Genomic DNA, 10709 nt, shown 5'->3' with positions numbered 1-10709 from the left:
GACTTTCATTATGATAGATTTCCTATTCATGAAACCTAAAAATTCCCTGAAAGTACATTTCTTTCATGCAGTTTTGATGAGAAATTGCTAAGCTACCCTCTTCTTTCCACCATATGTGAAACAAACATCTAAGCTTAGTTGGAGCAGGCCTTGGTTATCAGACAGGCAGTCTCCAAGTGCAAGCACTGCTCTATTGGCTAAGCCGAAGCCCTGCATAAAGATGGTGGGGTCTTAGCCTTGGAGTTTTACCCTTCAGGATGGAGACACTGTCTTTAGTTCCAGACATAATTTCCCCAAGAAAAATTTATTTAAAAAAAAAACAAACATCGTGATGACAAAGTTCTATGTTGGCACTACCATTGGGGGGCTCCGCTTGTGTGGTAGGAGAAGCTAGTGCACGTCACCTTGTGTTGGGACGTTTCAGGTTCAAAACCCAGTGGTATAGTTGTATAACTGGTCGGGGTCTGCCTAACCCCAGCTTGCCTTTCAGACAGAAAAGTTTCTGTGTTGGGACTAGTGGGCTGCAGTTTTCTCATCAATGTCCTTTTTCACGAGAGTTCTTTTCATACCTCTCCTCGTATGAAAAAACTTTCACGGGAAAGTTGAGTTGGGAGTTACCTTACATAAGAATTCATTCCTTTCAAAAAAGAAGAAGGGAATTCATTCATCAGTTGGATTGGTAGTTCCTAGCACTAATACGGGAGGTTGACTTCCTCCTACTTTTCATAATTTTCGACGTCCTTAAAAAAGAAGGGAAAATAACTGGCTGTCTTTCTTGCTTCCCATAATAAATTAATTTTTTCTTGTTTGTTCAGTTTTACGCAAAGGAGCGGAGAGAGACAGAGTGGGAGAGTTCTCTCGGTTTGGCCATCTATCGTCGCCCTCTGCCCCTCACCCTCTTCCGGTGAACAATGGCTGCCCGAAGGCGTATGCTCCTCAAGGTCATCATCCTCGGCGACAGTGGGTGCGTTCCTCTCTCGCTCTCCCACCTTTTCTTCTCTCCGATCTCTCGTCCTCTTGTTTCCTTGGTTTAGGTCCCTTATCCGGTTCTTTTCGTTTTCGTCGTGATCTTTCTGGGACAATCTTTGGATCGCGTTGGTTTTGATCTCCTTGAAGACAAAAACCCTAATCTTGTTTTTTCGTGATCTGTGGCAGGGTCGGAAAGACGTCTCTGATGAACCAGTATCCTTGAATATGATGATTTTGAAGTGGCTTTGTGTGATGAAATCGTTATAGCAGTTTTTTTTTTCTCGTTTGTTTGATGGATCTGATCACATGATCTGAAATTGGATTTTGAAGAATTAGGGTTGCTCTGTTTTTCTCATGGAGAAAGGGATTTTGGGTATGATGGGTTTTTGGTTTTTCTCCTTGAGATTGCTTCTTCAGATATGTGAATCGCAAGTTCAGCAACCAGTACAAAGCAACCATCGGGGCGGATTTCTTGACTAAAGAAGTTCAATTTGAAGATAGGTTGTTCACCTTGCAGGTGATCCGCCTTTCAACGTTGAGTTTTTTTTTTGGTGCTTATATATGTTGTGGATATCTTTTACCTATCCCCAATTACTTTGCTGCATCTTTCTTAATAGCGGTGCATCACTCTTTTCTTCTTCTTCTTCTTTTAAAATTTGTGAATGACTTAAAATCCTTGATCAGTTCTTTTTCTCTATACACGATCCAGGTAGGCATCTGTATACTGCTCTTCATTCTCACGGGAACTTGATTTTTGACAACAGTTCAGAATATTAGGTGTACTGGTTTGGGATTTCTGTTCGATGCTCGTAGATGTCAATGACGAGTTCTGCTCTTACTAGCATGAGATGGGAAATATGGGCCCATGTCACAGTTCAAGTGACATTCTTTATGGAAGCTGATCCTGTAGATTACAGATGGCTGGGAACAGATAACAGCTATAACAGTTATAGAAGTTCATGACTTTTAGGATAAGTACCATGCAGCATACGTACTTAAATGATACCACTGTTTGATTAGGAGAGGAAGTGTTTTCTCCTAGAGAAAAGAACTTTCCCATGTTTGCAAATTTTAGGTTGCCAAAAGTTACACATACTACAGGCTGAAAATTGCATTACACTCCATTCACCATATGCATCATATGTAACATATGTTACTTGTTATATTACAAAAAACAAGTTTCACGAATATGATCTTCATTGAAGCATAAAGTTTGCCACCCTGGTGAACTAAATCTTGGAGAATAAAATTTATAGTGGTCAACGAGCAATAAGGGCCCTATGCTTGATTTGCATGAATTCAGAGTTACGTAATCTTAGCATAAAAAAGTAGTGCAATGAGATCCAATGTAGCTTATTGATGATTGACTGACATGTGATCTGGTACTAGTCAGTGGCGTAGCTAGGATTCATGTGAGGGGGGGGGGGGCAAACAGGGGTGTAGAAAAAAAAAACTGGTTTGATAGTCGAGGGTTCGGGGGCAGCACCCCCTCCCAATTTTTTTTTGAGATAAAATAAAGAATGGCTACAATTATTAATAAAAATCTATTTGATATGGACAAATCAAACTATTTGCTGCAGTCAGGGCTGGGCTAGAACTGAGCTACAAAAAGGGATAAAAATCTATTTCATATGGAATCAGGGCTGGGCTTAAATTTTTTTTTAACTGTTTCGGGAGGCAGGACTGGGCTACAGCCCAGTCCTGCCCTCCCCCCCAGCTCCGCCTATGGTACTAGTTGTCATTGCACTCATTTCTGACAGCATGCACGCTTGCTAATGCATGTCAACTTAATCTAAATGTGTGACATCTAGTCTAACTTTGACTTTTAGCTGTGTTAGCATCATTGGCAGGACTGTCAGAAGTTCACTAGTTAGTAATATGTTGTGTTATTAGGTACTTGTTGGAAAACGATTGACAAGGCAAGCTAGACAAGCAGTATAAGAAAATATTTCAATCATTCATTTTATGAATGTCCATGCTCACACACCATGGTGTGAAAGAGGTGATGGAGACCGTGGCCCTTGCAACCTATGCCCATGTAGGTGTCCTAGATGACACCACATTATTTACATGAGGAAACCAAAAAAAATGCTTGAGGAGCCCTGATCTTCAAAATGGGCCTCAAGATGCATTGCAAGGACAAATGGTGCATGTGTGCTGCATAGAGATATGTGCTACAAGGGTAGGGTAATACATGGGGTATGTACTTGTATGCAAGTCATCTAGGCCATGCACAACATACACAGCAACATCGTTGACCGCAAGTATGGCGGGCCATCACTATTCCTCTTCTGTGTAATTTGTTAGTCTTTGACTACACCGTGTTTGTAGCATTCTTTTATCTTTGATTGGGTGTATCTTGAAGATTGTGAGGACTTCCAGCATGTTAGCAACTTCTTCTATATTTTTCATGAAGGGAATGACCTTTGATATCTCTTGATGAGCCCTTCAGTAAACTGTATAATGATCTATATTTTTGCTACTATTACTTGATATAACCAAGTCATCCATTTGGTACTCTTAGTTGGCCTTTTTCTCATTTTCTTGGCATTCTTTGTGAGTTATTTATTCCTTGGCCATGAAATCTTCTTTTGCCAACCTCTAGCAAACTGATGTTTTGCAGGGCTCTTTAGTAGTCATTTGATACTACCATGTGTTGTGCAAGTGGCTACTATCCCATGACCACCTTGATCCTTCTATTGTTTGATGCTTCATCCTGCACAAATTGTAGCAAAATTGGATGATGCCAAACAAGTAGATCTAGCTGTGTTGATTGACACCAGCAACATGTCATGGATATCCTTTGAGTATGTCATTCAGCCATTGAACTTGTTCATCTGTTTGGGGATGGAATCTAGAGGAGAAGGGTAGCTTCTATCACAATGATGAAAAAATACTTTGATCCTAAGACATCCTGTGAACCTTGGGTCGTGATCACTATTACTGCTCTTTGGAATGCCCCAATTCTTCACCAGAATTTTAATGAGAAGTTGGGACACAAGTTACATTGCTTGTAGGTGGTGCTATTGTGAGTACTGCATACTTTGAGAACTCGTTCACTACCATCATAATAAAACCGTAAAGTTTGAAGCCCATAGAAGTGCACATTTATGGTCAGTGTGGGATCTGTAGTGTCTCTAGCATTCCACTTATACTTTAAGTAGCTGGATTTTTCTTGTTGATAAATGACAAAAGTCCATACATATTTCTTCACTTCCTTTAATTGTTGAAAAGTGAAAACATGAATATGCGAGCTTAAGGTAGAGCAAAGACATAAGATGGTTGCTCATGTTTTAATCAAGGAGCTAGTTAAGAAGGTAGGTGCTAGTGGTGAGGTTTGTCCTCGATTACTATAAGAGTTTTATGTCTCATCATGGTGCTCTGTGTTTTGAATTTGTTGAGATGGTGAATCTTTAGAAGCAATAAGTGAAAAAACACAAGGAAATTGGAAAACATAGAGAAAGAAGATAAACAATAGAATAGGGAAATAAGAAGGTGAAGAACCATTACAAGGGGCAAAAAAGGATTTGTAGTTTGTGAAAGCTTGTGCCTATGCTTGTCATTTTTGTAAAAAGTTGCTTGTAAGTATTTTGAACTTGAATGGTTTTCCTCAATCATCCAGTTTTCTCAATTGTTTTAGAGTTTGCTATAGTATTTAGTCAAGAAGATGCCTATCTTTCTGAACTAGAAGTCTGGAACAACAATATATATACCCACAATGTCTCTCTTTTCTCCATACATACATACATACATACGCTATGTAAAAAGCGCTAGGTGGACTAGTCAGTACCTTAATTAAAAAAATAAAAAAATATGCAAATAAACTGCCAAAATTAGTAACAAATATGTATGCAACATAAAATCAATCACCAATAAGTAAAATATAAAAAAAACATTTTGAACATTACACAACCTGCCCAAATATTAAAAGCAATTGAATAAGCAAAGCAAACTATCAAATAATGATTATACAATGCATATACAATAAAAGAATCAAACAAGTACACGATTACATAATTTACATATACACATAAACTAATGTATATAATAAGTAATCTGTGTCACATGGGTGCGGGTGCGGGGGTGCGACAAAAAAATAAAAAATAAATAAATAAATAAATAAATAGATAAATAAATAAATATATATATATATATATATATATATATATATATATAATTTATGCAGGGGAGGGGTCGAGCCCCCTCCCTGCGCCCTCTTTGTGCAGGGGAGGGGTCGAGCTGATGAGTTGTGGAGCCTGATTCAGAGTTTTTGCCCTTGCAGAAAGGGGGGTTCGGGGGCTCCCCCTTGGCGCGGGTCCCGCTGCGCGGCCAACAGACGAGGGTTCGGGGAGGGGGCAACCCCTGGCGGGGGGTCTCTGGGGGCAGCACCCTTCAGAAGATTTTTTTTAATAAAAAAATGGACACAAATGACCCTGGGTGCGGTCAACGCACCCAGGGTCGGGTTGACCGCACCGGGTGCCGCACCCGCATTGCGTCGACGCAGGTGAGACACACGGTTTGCCGAGTCCCTGTGACATAGTAAGTAATACTAAATTCACTCACCTAGATAAAAAAAGGTTTAATAAAATACACAATTTAGAAAAAAAAATATACATATTATATGTATACTAAATTAATAGTAATAATTAATAAGTTCAATTAACACATTGTCACAAAATCAACTGCAGCAAAAAATAAGGACCTATGTCACATGGGTGCGGGTGCGGCACTTTCAAAAAACTTGGGTGCGGGGGTGCGGCAATATATATATATATATATATATATATATATATATATATATATAAAGTCTAAAAGTTGGACATAAATGACCCTGTGTGCGTTGACTGCACCCAGGGTCAGGCTGACCGCACTGGGTGCTGCACCCGCACCCGCATGTGTGATAGAGTGCGCTTTATTGATCTTCACCGCCGGTTGCCTCTAGGGATCTATTTACAAGATCTTATAAAGACTCAGCTCAATTCACACTTACAGATGCTCAGACTTTGGCTCGCTCAGGTGCGTGGTCACTGCAGTGCTCGTGGAGATGAAATTATTGTGGTGCTCACAGACACTTCATAGAATAGCGTACTTAGATGCTAAACATATTGGGCACACAGGTGCATGCTTGTAATTACATAGAAAGGTTGTTCTGCTGGCGCATTCGATTTTTGTATTTGAGTACGATCACAATTGACAATTTCTGGCTGAATCGCTGTGCACGCACAGTCGCGCCTTGATGCATGATGATGCGAGATCTGTACTCACTTTGACACAATAGGAAGAATTTGTAATTTTTGAATAAGAGATCAAATATTCAACAGTGTTCGATGGACTTAGCTTAAGTCGATTGAGCGATGATTAAGCAAATTGCTTAATTCATCGGAGACGATCAATGCTTATTCAGTGCGGTAGGCTAGCTGTGATCTTCTTGTGCATTCTGAGCATCACTTCTATCTTCCACCTTAAGATACAACGTGATCAATTACTATTCTACAAAAGAAACAGAATTCGTTTGATATTGCACTCATCTGTCTATCGATTTAGGCGTTAATGAGCAGAGAGCTCATCACCATGCCTGTAGCTCAATTCAAATCACGCTGGAGAGATTGCTTGTCCAGTAGTCCTCTAGCTGATTGAATTGTTGCGAATCACGATCTAGGAATATTAGATCCAGATGTAGTGAAGTGAAATGGAGGAATGATCCGATGATCCTATACTAGTCGGTGAATGACTAGCAAGGCCTAACTCCTCTTGATGAGGCCGTCTCCATAGCTTGAGCCAAAATAGACATTTTATTGATCTCAAATCTCAAAGTTACATACTGACTCAATTCCCAATTTTGAATGACTGAATCCCTATTTACAAAGGACTCAACTATTTATAAGCTGAAAATGAAATGGCGCCACTTTGAGATAGGCGGCCCAAGTTTCAAACCCTATTGTTGTCAAACTTAAATTGGTTGGTGGAACCATTTGGCCCGGGTTACTCCTTGCATGTGCCCAACTGTTAAGCTGCCCGATGCTCATCCTAATTCTTGAACTCGGTTGGCCCGATTCTGTCCCCTCACTTGATTCTGCCGCTTCACTGTTGACGTTTTCAATGTGACTCGTATCACGCGCGTCGCGTCGACGCGGGTGCAACTCCCAGTTGGCCGAGTCCCTATGACATAGATAGGGATAGAGCAATTACAACAATTAGAGAACTAGGGAGAAATTAAAGCAATTACAACAAAAAAATAGGGACAAAGCAATTACAACAACTACAGGTGGAATTGCAACAATTACATCAAAAAATAAAGAGAAGAGAAGAATAAGATGAGGGTAGAGCAAGGGGGAGAGAGACAAAAAGAGGAGATAAAGAAGAAGAAGAAGAGGAGGCAAAGGAAGGGGGAGAGAAGAAGAGGCGGGGGAGTGAGACATAGACAAAGAGAGAAGAAGAATAAGAGGGGGAGAGAGAAAGAGAGACATAGAGAGACATAGAGAGAGAAGAATAAGAAGAGGTGGAGGAAGGGGCGAGAAGGAGAAGAAGATGAGCCGAGGAGAGAGAAATAGAGACAGAGAGACGAGAAGAAAAAGAAGAGGCGAAGGAAGAAGATGAGATAGGGGGAGAGAAAGAGAAATATAGAGAGAGGAGAAGAAAAAGAAGATGCAGAGGAAGTGGGGAAAAAGAAGAAGAAGAAGAGGCAGAGGAAAAAGAAGCGAAGGAAGGGGGAGAGAAGAATAAGAAGCGGAGGAAGGGGGCAGAGAGAAAGAGAGATAGAAGAAGAAGAAGAAGAAGAAGAAGAAGAAGAAGAAGAAGAAGAAGAAGAAGAAGAAGAAGAAGAAGAAAAAGAAGAAGAGTGTGGAGAAGCATACCTGAGGGCGATGATTGAGGGTCCGCGAGGGCGATGCCGCAACCTGCGAGGCTGCAACTGCGAGAGTGAGTGAGAGAGAAGAGAGATGGAGAGAGTAGAGAGATGGAGAGAGTAGAGAGAAGAAGAGAGAGTAAGAGGGAAAAAGGGTTTTATAACCCTCCCCTCCCCGTCTCATCTTTTCATATTAAAAAAGAAAAAAATTACTTTCTTGCCCTTGCATTAGGTGCCTAGTTGAAAAAATGCTTTCCTTTTTTTTCAACCTAGGAATTTGGCCCTGGGTTCCCTACTAACTAGCCCATCTAGGTGCCTAGTCGATGCTTTTCACTACATAGTATATATGTATGTATGGAGAGAGAGAGAGACATTGTAGGTATTATTATTTTTCCATAAGTCATCATTTTACTTGTTCATTTTTCTCTTGTAAAGTATATAGTGACATTGCTTTGCATTGAACATGGATTGGTATAGTTGGAAATAGAGTTTCCCCTGCCTCCATATTTTCATTAACTTACTCTATTGATGCATGGAATATTTCTAGATATGGGGTAGGGCAGGTCAAAGGTGGAGAGAAGAAGAAAAAGAAGAGGGGGTTGAATCATACCTGAGGGTGATGGCGGAGGGCGGGCGAGGGCGATGCCGCAACCTGCGAGAGTGAGCGAGAGAGAAGAGAGATCGAGAGAGGAAAGAGAAAAAGTGAGTAAGAGGGGAAAAGGGTTTTATAACCCTCTCCTACCCCTTTCATCTTTTCGTATTAAAAAAATTGCTTTCTTGCCCTTGTGCCTAGGCACGAGGGCAAGTTAGGCGCCTAGTTGAGAAAAGGCCCCTTTTTTGTTTAACCTAAGATTCTGGCAGATTCCTAGGTTCTCTACTGATCAGCCCGTCTAGGTGCCTAGTCGGCACTTTTGACTACATAGTATGTATGTATGTATGTATGTAGATGGAGAGAGACACTGTAGGTATTTTTTTTCCATAAGTCATCATTTTACTTCATTTTTCTGTTTTGAAGTATATAATGACACTACTTTGCATTGAACATGGATTGTATAGTAGGAAACAGAGTTTCCCCTGCCACCATATATTCATTAACTTACTGTATTGATGCATGGAATATTTCTAGATATGGGATACGGCAGGTCAAGAACGGTTTCAGAGTCTTGGTGTGGCTTTCTACCGGGGAGCAGATTGTTGTGTTCTTGTCTATGATGTAAATGTGATGAAGTCATTTGATAATCTGAATAATTGGCGCGAAGAGTTTCTTATTCAGGTAGTATTAAATACTCTCCATTATTCTAGGGTTGAGGCTTGGATAAATCAATTGTTGCACTTAACTGCTTGCAGGCCAGTCCTTCGGACCCAGAAAATTTTCCCTTTGTGGTATTGGGGAACAAGATAGATGTGGATGGCGGGAACAGCCGAGTGGTAAGTATTTTGGTGTCTGGGCAATGATTTTTACCTCGTGTTTTGCATGTATTTAACATCTAGGTTTTCAATGTATCAAGTTTGTAGAGATCACACGTGTTTCTGTCTTAGGTATCTGAGAAAAAGGCAAGAGCATGGTGTGCTTCCAAGGGAAACATCCCCTACTTCGAAACTTCTGCAAAGGAAGGTTTCAATGTTGAGGCTGCTTTCCAGTGTATAGCAAAGAATGCACTGAAAAATGAGCCAGAAGAAGAAATGTGAGTAATGTATCATAATTTATTATTTTATTTCTCTTGGATCCACCTGAAATTATGATTGGACCAAGTTTTATTGAAGACAGCACTTTCATGTTTTCCAGCTTGAGTTCAACATACTTGCTAGGATATTCGGACTTCATGTTTTATGCTGCTAGTTATTGGTATTGAGTTTTACATAGAATTGATAAAATCCCCACTACGTTTGTGGTTTTCCTGTTGGCTTCAGCTTGTTTCTTAAAACATTTTCTACTTTAACATGTTTTTCACTGCTAAGTTGTTTTTGGACCTGAAACATGTTTTCTGCTGCTAGTTGTCATTGTGTTTTGAAAACCCTTTTTTAATGAGACTAGCAATGATGGGTTCTCATCCATGGGATTTGAAGTTTCAAAAGGTTTTCTTTATTTTATCTTTATCGCACTGATGACTATGTTACTGAATTGCTTGAGCCCTTGTTCATTTATTCTCTGATGCGTCACTGAACCTTTTCACATACTCATTTTCCTTTTGGTTTCTGCAATCATAAAGATATCTTCCGGACACTATTGATGTTGCTGGAGGGAGGCAGCAAAGATCATCTGGATGCGAATGTTAAATCAGATGAGGGGATAGAAGTGCAATTTCATTGTTCTTTCATTTATTGGAGTAATAACGTGTGGAATATTGTGATGGGATTTATGTATCTGGGATATAATACTGGGTATGGTGTATATTATGTCTTCTAAAAACTGGATAGTTCTTGCCTACTTTTTCTTTTATTCAGTTTCAGTCCTTGATCTTCTCTAGACTTTCTTTTTACTAGAATACTTAAATTCTCTACTTCTGTCTGAGATCCGGATCTATTACTCTCTGAAATTTGCTTTTATTGTGTCTTTTTTGCCTTCAACCTGTTTAGTGAATTGTGTTCTTGCTAAAGCTACAACTTTTAGATATTCATGTCTATTCAACAAGAAAGATTCAAATGGCGTTATCTATGATGTTAGTACCTCCAGAATTATGATATACCATTTACTGGATCTATTGCAGCTGGTGAAGCACATTTAGGCTCTGTTTGGGCGCCCTGCATTGAGATGGAAACACCATTTCCATGTGTTGGACAAAATATTGTTTTGCTAAAATGTGTAGAGGATGGACTTCCCAAGAACATCCTCTTGTGATAGGTGTTGAATTGTGGTGTTGGGGCTGCCAACTCTGTTCTCAATGCCATGTTTTAG

The 10709-nt window shown here is 40.0% G+C and overlaps 1 protein-coding gene across 1 annotated transcript; it reads left to right on the top strand.

Moving 5' to 3' along the window:
- The first annotated feature begins 818 nt into the window (after positions 1–818).
- Positions 819–10355, top strand: LOC149828826 (ras-related protein Rab7-like). The gene is made up of 7 exons (XM_090017747.1): positions 819–964; positions 1156–1182; positions 1387–1486; positions 8940–9086; positions 9161–9241; positions 9353–9498; positions 10024–10355. Exons 1-7 carry the CDS (start codon positions 912–914, stop codon positions 10088–10090), a joined length of 621 nt encoding a protein of 206 aa, XP_089873873.1. The 5' UTR covers positions 819–911; the 3' UTR covers positions 10091–10355.
- Positions 10356–10709: the final 354 nt, after the last annotated feature.

This window comes from Nuphar pumila, chromosome 9 (genome assembly GCF_984573655.1).
Source record: "Nuphar pumila chromosome 9, dmNupPumi1.hap1.1, whole genome shotgun sequence".
Taxonomy (NCBI): domain Eukaryota; kingdom Viridiplantae; phylum Streptophyta; class Magnoliopsida; order Nymphaeales; family Nymphaeaceae; genus Nuphar; species Nuphar pumila.
Note: the sequence above shows the minus strand (reverse complement) of the source record. Positions and strands in the feature narration are given on the sequence as shown.